The 16,644-nt window shown below is 42.8% G+C and overlaps 2 protein-coding genes across 2 annotated transcripts in view; both read right to left on the bottom strand.

Moving 5' to 3' along the window:
* Positions 1-4,546, bottom strand: part of CLPTM1L (CLPTM1 like) — a 30,939-nt gene extending 26,393 nt beyond the window's left edge. Inside the window, exons 1-4 of the mRNA XM_064443223.1 lie at positions 4,250-4,546; positions 3,743-3,843; positions 1,559-1,748; positions 193-335 (exon numbers count right to left, since the gene is read on the bottom strand). Coding sequence (XP_064299293.1) covers positions 193-335; positions 1,559-1,748; positions 3,743-3,843; positions 4,250-4,429 — 614 coding nt within the window. The 5' untranslated portion in view covers positions 4,430-4,546. The remainder of the gene's footprint in view (positions 1-192; positions 336-1,558; positions 1,749-3,742; positions 3,844-4,249) is intronic.
* A 10,835-nt stretch (positions 4,547-15,381) lies between these two features.
* Positions 15,382-16,644, bottom strand: part of LPCAT1 (lysophosphatidylcholine acyltransferase 1) — a 60,641-nt gene continuing 59,378 nt past the window's right edge. The window contains exon 14 of the mRNA XM_064443222.1: positions 15,382-16,287. Within this exon, the coding sequence (XP_064299292.1) occupies positions 16,103-16,287 (185 nt within the window). The 3' untranslated portion in view covers positions 15,382-16,102. The remainder of the gene's footprint in view (positions 16,288-16,644) is intronic.

Here is a 16,644-nt window from a genome sequence, read left to right as displayed (position 1 = left end):
AATTGCTTTAAGGCCAGAAGTATGATTTGAGAACAACGGGGTATGAAGACTGTTGTAGTATTTTTCTTGTGTCTTTGTAGTTCTGCTTTGTCTTACTATGATAACTCCATATAAAAAAAATATTCTAAACTCTGAGCTGTTCAGGGACAAAGTACTTCCAACAAATCTAGCAAAATTAAGTTATCGACTTACATCTTCATGTAACGGTGAACATCAGCAGGGAGGGATGATCCGTCAAACACAAAATCTTCCACCATCACATTTAAGGTTAATCTTGACCTCCAGTGAGAAACAGGTTCATCTAGAGCATTGGTCTGTTTTTCTGCTTCAATTTGCTTTAAAAATACAACAAACATACTGCTAAACAATACAGAATTATGACTAGGATAATACTGTAAGTCACTGAAACTGTGGAGTCATTAACAATACCACAAAACAGAAGCCCGCTAAGAAACACTTTACCTTAATTTTGACCAGATCAAGTATTTTGCTCAAATACAACAGAACAGATTGTAAAGACCCACTATAATCCGACACTGAAAAACTTCAGCGCCTTCACAGCCTGTTCATCAAGAACGAATATTCAGCTAATTAATCTTAATACCTTTGGAATGTGGACACTAGTCAGAAAAAGTCAATTTGAAATACAGACTGTAGAGAAATCAGATGTTACTTCAAAACTGTCGAAAGGATGTGGGTGTCAACCATGTCAATTTTGGGGAGTAAAAATATCAGACCATTTGTTTTGAACTTCTGAGCTTCCCAATGCTGTCTAAAGCAGTGCTGAAACAGAGTACAACCTTAGCTTTCAGCAGATGCCTATCCCCAGGGCAGTCTACTTGCTTTTCTGTGGACGAACATCACCTGTTCTGACTTTTAGTGTTGGACTCTAGCCTCAATTCATTTTTAGCTTTATTCTGACAGGATTTAGAAACAGCGCTGCTGGCCACAGGTATATGTCAGATTCCAAAGAATAACAGAGTGAAATTCTCAAGCTCCACTTAATATGAGGCACAACAGCCATTCACAAGTATTTCATTAAATAATACTATATTTTTTCCCCCCTGGCGAGTAATCATAGCATTTGTCAAAGGGTATGATCTTATTCTCTTGCATTGAAGTGGAGAGTAAGAACATCCTAAAGGAAAAGCAGCAATTTGACGCTGGTCACTCACCAATGTCAAAATCAAGTTCATATCTGTTTTATAAAAGCAAAGCATATTATTTCACGTTAATACAATTTACTATAAAAAGCAGCATCACCCTGTTACAGAACAATACAGCATTCCTACCAAAGCAATGCACCCTTAAAGTAATTAATGTTAACTAGGGAAGTGTTTTAATAACAGCCAGCGTTATATATATACTCCTGCTGTACTGAGTGGTCTACTGTTAGCGTACAAGCTGATAATGGAGAAGGGGAGTTTTGATTTTTTTTCCCCCCTAATATCATCATTAGTGTAAAGATGCAAGCACAGAAGAAGCTAACGCTATAAGTGTCTACAAAAGCAATTGCTTTTTTTGCAGTTGTTCACCTATAGATGGAAAACCCACCTACCTGTGTGGCTGATTCTCCAGTGAGCAAATTAATCTCTTCTGGTTTAGGGACCATGTACGTGGTCAGAGGACTTACTATATGCACCTGCTTACTGTCATGCCAAGGCAAAATGCCAGCATGATGAAGAAATATGTATGCATATAACGTGCCATTATTTCGGGTTTTCTTTGGTACAGAGACATTCACTGTCCTAAAATACAAAATAAATACATTATGAAATGACATAGAACATGCTGAAATATTTAGCTCTTGCATATAAGTGTCACTGAAGATGTTCTAGAAGCAAGCAAAAAAAGGTTGGAGACATTAAAATAAAAAAAACCAACACAACAAGTAAAGAGACATTTGGGTTGCCTGGCACACAACAATTGGTTATGGCTAATATGCCCTAATGAGCAGTAGCTGGATGTGATTAATTTATATACTCCAGTGTGTATCACTACTTGCATTTCCAATGTTTTACTATTACCTTAAAATGTTTTAATCTTCGTCCAATTCATACTTTATTACCCTAGATAACTAGATAACACAGGGCTGCATCATCAGTTCTTTCATTTTTTTCCCCTGCTGATAGGTCACAGGGCCAAAATTATCACACCACTTGTAGAAAATAGCCTTCCATGTGCTGGATATGTATCACAGATCATATCCGTGATACAAAGTTTAAGAAGAAAATCCCAAGTTTAGTTTTGCCAAGCACTTTGCATTAATAAAATACCTTCTCAGCTATGGCATGCCGACCACAGAACTCTAGATAGGAGCCCCAGACTTGTCACTCCCCTTGTGTTAGCCAAGAAATCACCCTACTTGCAACCTTGCACAATGCCTCCTCTATTCCCATAAATTTACTCAGGTTATTTTGCTCTGAATACCTTCACTGGCTTAGCAGACTCTGTCAGTAAAACAATTCTTGTATTCTCAGGTCTGTCAAGGATGAAGCTTAATATGACCTCAACTACAAACCATCGTGTTCTTTAATTATAGAAGACACTGAACGTGGAAGAACCCGAGAGACTCTGCGAAAACAGAGTCAGGAATAAGGTGACTATTTTAAATCAAAAACCACAACTGTGGCAGCAAATATGAAGCACAAAACAAGTACTTGTAATAATTTTAATTTCATAGAGACATATGTAGAGTGTAACACTATACTCAGAAATTTGTGTAAGGGCACAATCTTATTCCATCTTGGCACCAATATCTCTTCAGAAAATCTCAAAACCCTGAACTACAAGAAGGTTTACTTCTTTTACTTTTATTAGCTTTTCTGTAACTTTTTTGGTGCATGTTGCTAAAACACAGGAAAAGAGAACATGGTTTGACTTCCAAGTTCAATTTCAGGACTGAAGCCGTGGCTATTAAGAACAAAACATCACACAGCTACTACACTGGCTACACCTGTTCTTACAGGAAAGTCTCAAGCATTTCCAAGCACTTTGACTTAGATTTTCACAATGGAGAGTCATTTTTACTATTTTAACCACAGCACGCTTTTGTAAAACATTTGTCTATACGGCTAAGAACAGTATGCTGATCCAAACTAACCAATGCTGAAGTTTAGCACATCATACATATGTTACTGACCTAGCACAGCTAGCGAGATGCATGTTTAGAGCGGGATTTCAAAATTAAGATAGACAGAATAGGACAGTGTTCAAAATTTGTAAAACCTACACGAAAGAAAACAAGCATTTCTGTATTTACTGGTAGAGCTTTGTTTCTTGCAACTACAAGATGATTTTCAACGTCAGAAAAGTTTGACTAAGAGCCTCTTGCTCAGCGCCAGGTGAGCTTAGCACACCATTTCCATCAAGGCAGGCACTTTGCCAATGTTTAATTCATGAAATATTCTAGGACCCTTTAATCAAAGAGAAAATTACCGGTTTTATTAGTAGCAGCACTGTGTCCTCAACTCTAAGGCTGAAATCCAACTAACATCTTTCCTGCCTTAACATGGCAAAATATGGTTACTGCTTTACGAAAATGAGCGTGAACTGAACAGCCTGTACAGCACGCAAACACAGCTCTAACCCCAAAACAAAGAATGCAAGAGCAACACGCTCCTCTTTCAACGGAACTACCGCGAACAGTCTCCCTTGCTTCACGCAGGCTGCCATACGCGTAACGGCTAGTCAGGATACCCGCTTCAGAATTAAGCGAAGAACTCGTAGTTCGGACACCTACCTTTCAAATTTGGACTCAATATCAAAATCCTCCACGTTCAAAACCAGATCTACATTACTCTCAGCACCAATGTTTGACCGCGTGGTTGTATACACGCTTAACTGAAACCAAAGCACAGCACAGAGAAATCAGAAACATTAAATTCGTGCATCAGCGCGCTCCGGGGACGGGCCCTGTATTTCAGGGTCGCTCATCTCCCCGGTCGCAGGGCGGTTGTACACACCGGGAAAGACAACAGCGCACTCCAGGGAAGCCTAACGGAGCTTTCGGCTGCCCCTTCCCTCCTTCTGGGGGCACAAGCACCTCGCAGCACAGCCACTACCTACGCGCCAGCAGGACGACCGGTCACAGATTTCGAAGCGCGCCGAGCCGTTCCCTCCCGCCGGGCCGCTCCGTCCAGATACACGAAATGGAGACACGAAACGTGCTTTCGCCCCGCCGGGCAGGGCGCCAGCGCCGCGCCCCCCGCTCCCGCCCCCCGCCGCCGCCGCGCCGCGCCCCGCTCACCTGCAGCCTGGGCCTCCGCGCCAGGTAGGGCCAGACACAGCCGGCCGCGCCGCCGCCGCCGCCCCCCGCCGCCGGGCAGGGCCGCGTGTAGACGATGCCGTACATGACCCAGCAGGTGTGCGCCACGTACACGGCGAACACCCCCACCACCAGGCTGGTGAACGAGCTGCGGCTCAGCATGATGGCGGCGGCCGCCCACCCCCCGCCCCGCCCCGCCCCGCCCCGCCCCGCTCGGGATCAGCCGGGCCGCCCCGGGCCGCCCCGTCGCCGCCGCCGCCGCCGCTCGCGCATCCCACACGCAGCCGGCCAGCCGCCCGCCCGTCACTTCCGGCCGGCGGAGGAAGCCCCGCCCCGCCGCCGAGCAACCGGCTTCGGAGGGTGCGTCACGGCGTGACGTCAGGGGGCGTTAGCCCTGCGCCCGCCTTCCTTTACCGCCGGGAGCGGGGCGGGGGGCCGCTTTCCGGGGGCCGCCAGGGGTTCTACGGTGCGGTGCGGTGCCGGTGCCCGGCGTAGTTGGGGGCCCTCACAGCGACCGGCGTGGGGGAGGGGCCCGTGACGCCACGCTGGGCAGGCGGGGTGAGGTAACGGGGGAGGAATGGGGCGGGGGGGCGCCGCGCTCCCCCCCTCCCCCAGCCAGCTCCCACAGGAGAGCAGCAGAGGCAGCTTAGGGCTTAATACAAAGGAAGGGTAAGAGTAATAATAGTAACAGGAAATCACAGGAAATAACCTGTGATACACAGTGAGAAAGGTAGTGTAATATGAGTATTTTTTTTAAATGAAAGGGAGCAACAGGAGCAAACACTGACAGTGGCAGTACCCAGAAGAAGAGGAGAGACCAGTGTCCGTCCATCCATCCATCCATGGGCGACCGAGGGAAGCAGCCCAGAGGCACTACTGCTGCCACGCTGCCCCTCAGGCCCTGCCCTCACAGGACCAAGCGAGCACCTGCTGCCCCCTTCAAGGGGGCTGGAAAGGCTCTTCTTCCAGGCCCCGGAAATAAAAGGCTGGGAGTAAAAAAGGCACACTTCTTGTGGTCCTCACGTGTGCGCTTGACACGATGTCAACCAGGAGAAAGCGGTGATGTGGGTACACACCTCGATTACACCTCAACCAAGAGCTTCAGGTGGAGGGCTTGTGGGGGCAGAAGAGGCACAAGCATGCAGAGGTGACTGGCACGACAGGGAGCTTCCCTGCATCGCAGGCGAGCGGGGAAACAGGCACACGGACAGGTGAAGGGCTGGGGCAGTCTGGGGCAGTGGCGTAAGCGCATCATGGGATGCGCGGAACTCTGAAATACCACAGGGGAAGGTGAACATGGATATCTTTAGAAGATGATGATGGTGGAAAGTAACAGGAGAAAGGTGGGAAGATGATAATGGTGGAAAGTAACAGGAGAAAGGTGGGAAGATGAGGGCAGGGACGGAGACGAGGGCATGCCGTGAGGGCTCACAGCTCATGCTCTTACCTTGGCGGATCACATCACATGGAAAGACACCAAAGCCAGAGCAGCGAGGAAGGGCCGGCTGCAGATTTAGCCCCCGCCGGCTCCCTGTTGAACCAAGCAGCACAGCGGCAGGAGCAGCAGAGGGCTCTGCCGCCACACACAAGCAAAGCCCAGGCGATAGCCTGTCACCGCCGGCAGGCCTCACGCTACCCTGACAAGCAGCAGGGAAAAACGGGGTTAAAACCAGGTGGTGGCAGGTAGGGAAATGTTTACCCTTAGGAGAAAGAAATCTTGCATGCGTTTGCACATCTGTAATATTTCATTAATGATGTCAACCGCTTCTGTGTTGTAATGAATAAGCGTTTGAAAGTGTCCCCCATTCTGATACCATCCTCTGGCATTATTTAAAACATTTTCTAGTGTAATCTACTTCCATAAGTATAGAGCAAATAAGTTATTTGCATTTGAGAGCAGAAGAAAAAGGGAAAAATATATTCAAGCAAAGTAAGGTTCAAGTTTTAAAGCTTTTCTTCATAAGAAAGCGTGCCCTGCACGGCTGGTAGGACTTTCCTGAAAGAAGAAATAACTAGATTAAATTTTGTTCTGGACAAAGTGTTCAGTCTTTTTTCTTACATAGAATGAAATGATACACATTTGCTGTCACCTACAGATGCCTCCTTTCACACAAACCACTGCTTGACTACCTGGACTTGGGCCAAAGAACGTACTCAAATCCTGCATCCACCCTGTAACTTGAAATCAGAGAATAACATTATTAAAAGCATTAACGAGTCATCTCTTGAAATCTTCATATCACAATGAATGTACGTCATTTCTCCAGTGAACTTTTCCCCAGTGTTTCACTTGTATTCTTAAAAATGTTCATTTTAACGGTTCAGCTTGTGTCCACCAGACCTCACTGTGCCTTTTTCCACCCTCCATTACGCATTTCTCACGTATGTAGGTATCTGGAGTGTTGGATCGCTTCTTGTCTGTTTCCTGGATAAATAAAAGTAGCCAGAGCTACTGCAGTCTAAATTAGACAGACTTGTTCTCCAGACTTCCGGAGCCCCTTTTCTGAATCCTTTTTGATCTTTCAATATTTTTCTGCACAGAAATGCACAGAAAACAGAACTGGAGTCACTATCCTTATCATCCTTCAGGCAAGCAAAGCAAAACAAAACAAAACACCAATAACCAAACCGAAAACCACACACCCACAGAAAAAGCCCCTAAACCCAAATTAAAAAAAAAAAAAAAAAGAACTGAAACCCCTGTAATTTCACACTCCCAGTTGTCAGGTAAAGAAACACTGTTCCCCTTTGCACACTGCCAGACAGAACACACACCGATAAAGCGTGCTTACACATATACAGACTCAGTCTTATTCGCAGTTATGATTTGTACCCTTTCCCTTACTGTAAACCTTGTTTATAAAAAAATAATCCAGAGGAACCCAAACATTTTGTTTCACTTTTAATTTGGCTTCAGCGATTCAATTTACAAGCCATTCATAAAGAAAATGTCCGGTTGGGCAGAATGAGCCATGACTGTATACCGCACATCGACACCGGCAGTGTATCGCTTGGTTCCCTTTTAGTAAAGCATCATACAACTTTTACAGAGTAGTTTAAGCATCTGCATCACTTGGCCGAGTTCGTCACATGCTATAGTGCATTTCAACGTGTCGGACAACTAGCGAGAAAAGAACGCTCAAATTGAGGTATTTCCTTTAGGAACTGACTGATCACTGGTATTCGGAGGTAATGTTAAATCATATCGTTTTAAACATTGAAAAATGTACAAAACCAAGTTCATTTTTAAAAAATATTATCCTTATTCTTCCATGCATGTTAATAAAAAATATAAAAATCAAATCTGCAGCACTGAAGCTATACTTTTCGTTCTGCAAAAGTATTTCCGCAATTGGAGCCACAAGCTACAGTCACCTTTAGTACACTACTTGGTTTTGCTTTTCGGTTATTAAGTATAGGCAGTTCAGTGCAAAGGTAATAGTCTATGTACACATACCACAGGAGGGAAATTTACAGCAGAAAATACGCGTTCAGATTGCTATTATCCAGTAGCGCTATATCTCGTTACAGATTTACACTGCATATCCAAGGGCTATTATAATCAAAAGCTCGCGGCCAATATGCGTCTTTAAACACCCCAGGTCTGCCTGCGCAGCCCTGAAGTCAACAGAAGTTGTACCGCTGATGGAACGAGCACATAGTACCTTGCAAGTGAGCTCCTGCAAAACAGCTTCCTGCTCCGTCAGCACAGATTTTCAATTAAAAGCATCCTTTTCATGGCAGTGCCTAACGTGGATTCAGTAGCAGTAAGAAGAGAATTCCAAAATTTGATCATTTAAAAGGTTAACTTTTTTTGCTTTTGCATTTAAATTCTGAAGTGCGTTCAAAAACATAGCAATATTTTTCCAAAATATATAAATGATATCCTCAATGCAAATTTAATACTAATTCGAGAGATCAAAACCACAGTTTTTCCCCTGAATTATTTCTCACGTGTTGATAACTCGATTTGACTCTTCCAGAAAGATGAACTAGTACCTGCGATCATATTAGAAACGCCTTGCGCACCTGGAGAGGTGCTGGGAATTACAAAAAAGTTTAGAAAGTGGTCCCACTGAATGGGTGCCAAGTACGCTCAGCACGGCGCCACGACAGTGAAGTTGTACAGTACGTAATAGAAGGTTGGCGGATACTTAGCGTTGGTCCTCCTCTCCAGGAAACAAACTCTGTCGCTTCTAAGGAAATTTACTTCTGACTTCTAACGTTACTGATTTACACAGAGCTCTTGCTACCCTCAGAGCAATTTGAGAAAGCAGTACAAACAAATCACCAACCACAACCAACCATATAGACAAGGAGCTGCAACAATTTTGCTTTTTGTCTAACTATATACAATCGCTAAGGAGAGATGTTTAATTTAAGGAATTCTAATCGACATATTTAAAAATACAATTTCATTTTTAGATGCTTCCTTAAAAACTGCTTTTGTAGTCTGGGTAGTACAGCACTGGCTAACCTAAACCTCGCTTGTGAAATATAAGAAATACTTTGCTTGAACTTCATTATAAAAGAAAACATAGGACAAAAATATATACTTAGGGCATACAAGATCTTCACAGGTTTATGTCTTTAGCATTTAAAATACAAAGTTGCCTTCATGCTGGATAGTGAATAAAAGACATGTATTTGGGTTTTCCCCGTATACATTCATAGACTTAGAAATAACCTATCGTCAGATGCATTTCATTTCCAGTACCATGGTAGGATGAAAAGTGTCTGAGCTTCAGCTTTCTTCAGTATCTGGGAGGAGACTCTTTGCTATCGCATTTATAGACACTGCATTCGGAGCTGGGAAGTAAAGAGGCACACACTGAAGGTGACACAGCGAGTCTGAAGTCGGTCCGATTTAAGGTTTCGTTGTACCGTATTTCTAAACTTAATTTTTTATTGTTTATAAGCAATAAACAAGGAGAGCCTCGTAAGCTCTTTCAGAGCTGCTGTCACCTGGAGACACCTGCAACAGTGAAAGTATGGGAAAAAGGAATCCTTTACGCAGCGGCAGGCACAAGCTGAAGCAGCACACAGGCCCTTCGTTTTGGGTGGCGTTACCAGAACGCGACTTTAACGTTCACCTGCCGCTTCCAGCTCAGGGACAAAAGTCCAAGAGTGTCACTTAAGAGGAGGCAAGGTCTCCCTCAGGCTGCACCACACCTACGAAGCACAGGCAACACAATCAAGTGCTAGCGATCCAGTAAACTGAATTCACCAGCCCAAGAGACAGAAAAAGTCCTTCTTTACTGTGGGGAAAAGGCCAGCTGCACAGAGAAAGCTTCGCTGCCACACTAGCCCTGATGGGCTTGTCTGCTTGCTGGTTCAGGACCAGAAGTTCAGCCCAAATTTTCTCCAACTGGCTCTTTGGCTCAGAATTGGCACCTCATTCATAATATCAAAATATTTTATATTATTATTAAAATTACAAAAGTAGTTATGACTTTTCTCTTGCTTCTAACATTTTTTTTTTGTGAAAGTGAAAGAACTGAAGCTTAATGCTACATCCACAGATTATCGTACAGCACCTTTTCCAAGATCCCTAAGCTAACCTCAAATAAGCTGGGATGGTCGTATGGCCCCGTCTGATTTAGCTCAGAATAAAGAAGCACGACAACTATGTTGCTAAAAAAAACAACCCAAAACCCAACAAATAAGTTAATCAACAGGAATAACTTGCTCCAGTGCAACCTGTGCTAAAGTGATTCTACCATTTCCCCTCCCAGACACTGATCATTTGAAAGCTGCAAATGTCTTCACCGGTTACAGACAGCTTCCTGAAGTTACCCTGCGCAGGACTACTCTGCTCTGCCACTTTGCTGAGGAAAATGGAGCAAGCCGCCACTGTCATCACACAACTATTAAGACTATTTTTCTGGACAAGCTTGAAAGACAATCTAGGCAGTGTCATTTGCTGCAAAAAGGTCTCAGCGTATTTCACAGAAACATAACCTCTCCATTTTATAAGCCTCTTAAGTCCTCTGCTCTCTTGGTATCACCCACTTGAGTTTAATCCCGTTACACACCACAAAGCACATCATACCATCTGGGGAAAAAGAAGCTGTTTTCTACAAATCATTCCTGCACTCACAGAAAATACATTAGTATCTTGAAATAAACCTGAAAGGTTTCCTAGGGAAAGAAGCTGTCTTAACTTGATCGCTATGAGATGCGGGAAACGTTCACAGATGCAAGCCCAGGCACATCCAATGGATGATCTCTTTGCTGCTGCCTCCTCTCAGCAGCGTGACCTCAGTATTACGTAATTTATGCACGTTTTGATCACAATGTGTTGGTGACTAACATGTATACCCAGTTCACTGCTTTAGCTCTAGCACAGAACAATCGTGTGTGTTCCTCTGAGGTGGTGCTGGAAGATTTCACCTGTAAGGAGGTCTTAATGAGGTTCCCATCATGGTCTGAATACTTTTTTCCAGTCTTCATCAGAAAAAGGCAGGGAGAGCAGATGAAGCCTCACAGGCTGCGCTGCCAGTGACCTAGACATTACTCAGGCACGTGATGCTGCAGTACCGTCAAGTAGTCATCCTCTGACTAAGGAGCAGCTGGCTTAATTACTCCCTAGCTGGGACTGCAAAGTTACCTGAATGACAATCTCACTCTTCCTGCTCATTTGTGAAACAGATCTTGTGGTTTTGCCGAATTAATTTACTAATAACTAGTTATCAATGACACTGATTACAAATTCTTACTTTCCATTTCGAACTGTTGGACCTACTCTTCCTCCTTTTTTTGTAAAGGACCTAGCCGCGTTAACTCGGTATTTGATGCTTTCCAAATTAGCTGAAGTTCAGACACCTAAAAAGTAACAAACCAGCTCGAGTACTTGGTTCACAGGGAACTTCTGTGCTTCAATAGGAGTTTAGGACCCGAACTTACATTTTGCTAATGTAAAACTCTTGGCCAACATGTTTGTCATTTCTTAATGCTAGGATGCTCACGCAAACGCTGCTACGAAAAAGCAGAGGCTTCACATTAAGCAAAATGCAACATTTCAGGTCTTATAACCCACACTCTGACCTAAAGGAAAATAAGGAAAACTGATTTGACTTGGTTAGAGTTTTTATAAGATTTTTTTGTTCTGCATCCTACTTCAGTCCCATAATATATGCAAAGCTGGGCTTATGTAGTTTTATTGAGATCATGGGACCTACAGCACATGGTGCTCAAAGAATAACAAGTTGCAGAATTTTTAAATGAGATTTCCATTTTTGAAGGAGCAGAGAGCAGAACGGGACTACAACAGTTAACACAGAAAGCTGTACTTACCACATGGTAACACAGGAAAAATACCAAAGGTGGCTTTGTAAGGGAACTCAAATGTACACCTGCTTTAGAAAATTTATCAAGCTATGCAAGTGTTAATGTGCAACAATCCCTCTTCCAGTAAAACGACTGCTACCCTTTATGAATGAAACCATATTCCAACCAGCCCGGTGCTTAAGCTAGCTAACAACCCCGATCATTCGTATGTTCATGCAAACTGAACAGCTACGTACAAAACCTGACTATTCACTTCTGGCAGCTTTGCCGCTAGAGAGGTTGCATCACTTCCTCACCGCACACGTGTCTCCTTTCCAACCTTTGTGACCTAAGGATTTATATCTTCAAAGCGGGATTAGCAAACACACACACCAGCCTGGGTTCTTTTTATCACAGTTCTAGCTACAATAAATGCATTGAAACATACGGTGTAATTCACCAGTATAAAATTAAGTGTACGACTTAATTCCTCCTCCATAAGGCTTACAAATTGCCGATAATGCCTTCTAAGTGTATCTGCTCACAGCAGCAGACTCCTGCGACATCTGTAACAGCACTTGCCTTACTGTGGTAGAGACAGAGGCCTAAACATGCTTTGCACCTCCTAAACATTTGATTGGTTTTAGCGGGGTTTTGTTATGTTTGAAGAAATATAAATGAAGAAAAAGACACTTTAGATAACTTGTATTTCGTAATTTTCTTGATTACTTTAAATACATTAAAAGACCGAGTATGCTTGTTCAACTGTATCAGAATAGCAAAGCTTTGGCTGGGCCTCTCATACAATATATAAAAACTCAGTCTGATGCAAGAGCTCTACTGGCAAAGGAGGGCAGTATTACATAAAAGTAGTAAAATGTCAAATGCCCTCACACCCTTGCATTTTTTTTGTGTAAGTATCGCTTAAGTTAAACTGTTGCAAAGAACTGAATTCATGTCTTCATATGTCCCCCTGGGAATTTAGGGGCTGTTGATATCACCAGTTAAAACAAACCAATGCGTTTGTAAAATCTGTAGTATTTTAACTGAAAGCATTTACACACCAGTATTTGGTGAAGGGGAAAGGAAGCTTTCACTTCAGCCCTGACATTGCAGCAAGCCGCTGAAACTTGACGGTCACAACCCAGCTGTTCCACAGTTGGGTGCCTTGTAAAAAGGTCGTTTAAACAGACCTACTAAAACATTTCAGCAGTCGGAGTTCGATAGGTGAGTCATAACGACCACTGCTGCGCTCATGCAACGCGTTACAGTCTCAACACTCAATGAAGTCCCGAGTTCACCATGTTACGTGGCTTTTCTGTCCCTATCTGGCAGTCTAATGTTTAGCCTTATATTCTACAGATGCTAAAATCACCTGAATTATATTTATTAATCTCAGCTTTTGTGACATTGTGTGCGATCTAACAGTATCTCCATGGAGGCTGATCAGGACTTCACCCGGTCATTTGTCCTATTACGCTCTACCTCATTCAACAATCTCACAAAAGGAGCATTGCAATTAATTCATTACAAAAATTTAAGTGTTGGGGGTATTTTGTTCTTTGTTGTAAATGGTTGCTTCCACCAAGAGTACTTGTTCACCAAGCAAACAACGTGCTGGTCACTGGCCTTCTTCAGCAGCATCTCTGGACCAAACTCACTGACACGTATGGCTTTCAGTGCCTCTTCACCATGCAACGTGGCATTTGTTTAAGGGCCTGTCTATTGCAGCACCCTTCAACCCAAACACTCTGCACAGCTCAGCTGCACACAAGCATGGTCATGACACTCACCACAATTAGAAAACATCTCCCTCACCAAAACAAACATGAAACCAAATGCACCCTTTGGTTTTCAGAAGACAGATCCCCAAGTTACACATACCATCCATGAAAATTAGGCACACTCATATTTAGCCAACTTCAATCAGCTTTATTCTTTCACAGATGGGTACAGAGTATCTCTCCTCCTCTGGAGCTTCCCTCACCCCAAAGTTGTCCATGGGATACTAAGCTTACCTTTTTCTTCTTTTCAGACATGTGTCTCAGGGAACTCTATCTCATCCCCTGCACTCTGAAATTCTCAAATTCCCAAGCTCACATACAAAGCAAACTATAACTATCTTAGGCAGCCAGCTTGAACCATGTGTCATAAAAAGTCTTGTAGAGGAGATGTGATACGCCCAGGCTACAGTTCATGTGCCTTCCCTCATATACTGACTAAAATACACACTGTATAATCACAGGAAGTAGGCTCACAACACAGCCTACAACCCTGGGGCACGATCAACAAAATCAAAGTGCCTCCGTCTTAGCGGTCTGTCTGTCCTGTTTTCAAAACTTCCAGCAAAGGAAGGCTCCTCACCCCACCTGGGATAACCCATTCCCCTTAGCTAACTAGGTGTATTGTAAGGAAATTTTCCTAATGCTTAACTTGCCTTTTAAATGAACAGCCTGCGTCTACCATCAACATGGAGAAAAGACTGTTCCTATCTTCTCTATAGCAACCTTTTCCATACGTGAAGACTGTTTTCACACCTTCAGTCTCAGTTTCTTTGGTCGGATTAAAGAATACTTATGACCTCTTTTTGGAGTACTTTGTCCTCCAGACTCTACCCAGCTGCTCCCCACCTTTCTCGGGTGCCCCAACATGGACAGGTACTTCAGGTAAGGCTTTATCACACCTTGGTAACACAGAAATACCACCACACTTCTTACTATGATGAGCGTCTTTTCTGCAGCAATGAGTTAACAGTGCTCAGCTTGTCAGTCTAGTTCCTCACCTCCCTTATTTTTCTGAACCATTTATCCTATTTTTCATGATCTGTTTTAACTCAAATCTTGTCTGCCAGTCTGCTGCAGCCCTGTCAGCTTGACAAGCGTTACCTAGATAAACCAAATATTTATTACCTCCATATGAAGACCTACTTCCACATACCGCACAGAAAGCATAATTTCTTACTCTCCCCCCGCCCTCGCCAGTTTGGAGACTTGCCACTTTCAGTTAGGGATTTCCAAGGACATATTCCAATGCCCTAATGAGCTTTAACACACCTCCTGTTATTGTTATTTAAAAAATAATAAAAGCATTTGGTACAAACAGATTTCCTTCTGCTAAAATTCCTCCCTTTCAAATCTAGTTTTAGATTACTCTAACATGTGGAACATTCAAATCTCAACAGCAGTTTTCCAAACACAAACCCATCATATTTTAGCACAGCCCTACAAAATTAGTCACAGAAATGATTAGAAAGTTTTTTCTTTGTTTGTATGGAAGTAGAGTTGCCATCACAGTTATTTTGTGACAGAGTCCTCCTTCCTCCTCCTTGAGGCTTTTGTCCCATTTCCTGACCAGTGAAGCTCTGTGGTTTTAAAATAATTCAAATTTTTCTCTGAGACCTCCTTTGGTAATTAAGGCATATGGCTTTACAAAAGGAAAGATAAGAAACATTACTAATACAAGTGGTTTAAGTTGCCTTCTTTTTTTTAAACAGCTCTAAACTATTTTAAGCTTCATATACATTATATGCAGTATATGTAATGTTGCTATAGAGATTTAACTAGCATTTTTTCAGGATGTTCTGCAACTTGTTGCTGGCTTGGCCTCTGAACTAACCACAACCTTTTCAAACTCATGCTGATACAACAAAGTTTTCATAGCGTGTTCCATGCTAAGTTATCTGTATATACAGGCTTGCTACAAAAGTAACCTCTGATTCCTGATAAATCTAGATTAAATACAATTGTGTAAACGTCTCCGATTTAAATGTTGGGTGGACGTGATTTGAATCGATTATAAAAGAAAAAAAGCACAAACAGTTTTGTCACGTATTTGCAAACAGTATGTGGCATGTCAGTTCGGAAAAAATTCATGTTTAATTGCATCCAGAAGATTACAGTAAAAAAGTGTTGGGGTGAGGGAAAAGGAGCCTTTCCTTTTCATTCTACCATGGAATAGACTGAAAGAGAAACAATTTTGTCATTCAACGATAAAGATAAAAAGTAATCCTTAGCAAGTTTTTGCATTACTGTTGTTTCCAAACTGTTCACTGAAACCAAAACAAAGGGCCAAAACGTGCTTGCCTTGCTCAAGAGAATTATCCCACTGAAATCAACAAGACTGACTATGCAAATATGGACAGCAAAGTTTGGCCCCAAATAAACATCCCCATTACTAGGGAAAACACTAATCACCAAAGTGCACTTAACACCAGAGTAGCTACAGTTTCTTTACACATGCACAGTTTGTGCGACACTTTGTACATGAAACTAGCCAATGGAATATAAATAAGTGTGCCGCTTCCTTTTAAATATGAACATTAATAATGAAGCACATTCACATTTTTGCCTTTCAAAGACCTTTTTGAAAAAAAAAAAACAAACACGCCTTCCCCAAAGTAACCTGGAACATGTTAAATATAGCACATATGATTGATTCAAAGAACAGTATTAAGGTAGAAGAACTTTCACACAGAAAACTGGTATTTGCTGTATAATTGGAGTGACTTATGAAAATCCGAAGAAAAGACAATCCTCTCACCAGGAGAGGAAGGTAAGAGTTGTAGTGTTAATTCAGTTTCTTCTGCAGGGGCTTGTTTTTATCTTCAGCGTTTTCAGGGCTGAAGTCAGTACAGATACCATTAGGAGCAGAAAGAGATGAAGTCTCCAAGCCAGTCTCAGCTCCCATCTGATCAGCATAGAGATAGTCTTCTGCAAAGTGTGGGTGCAATTCAGCAAATCTGTAGAAGTCATCTAAAAAAAAAAATTGTCGTTACACAGAATCAGCTCTTTAAAACAGAAGGACGCTAAATTTGAATACTTACACATATATAATCACATGATCACTATGGAGAAAAATAGCAGCAGTTTACATAACACTAGCCCCACAGCTTGTTTTAGCTTCTCAGCAGAAGTTCACCACATCCCCAGAGCCAAGATACCACAAAGAGTTATCTAAGACCTCTTAGAACACTTCAGACCAGAGCTTAGCTTGTACTGTGAAGGGGTAAACAGGCTCAGATTTTCATTAAAATGCATGAGGAGCACCACAGGCCCTGACATAGCATCTCACTGTTTACTGGTGGAAGGAAGGGCAGAGGTTCCCCCAGC

Source organism: Phalacrocorax carbo, chromosome 2 (genome assembly GCF_963921805.1).
Source record: "Phalacrocorax carbo chromosome 2, bPhaCar2.1, whole genome shotgun sequence".
Lineage (NCBI taxonomy): Eukaryota > Metazoa > Chordata > Aves > Suliformes > Phalacrocoracidae > Phalacrocorax > Phalacrocorax carbo.
The sequence above is the reverse complement of the archived record's forward strand: the minus strand, read 5'-3'. Positions and strand labels throughout refer to the sequence as shown.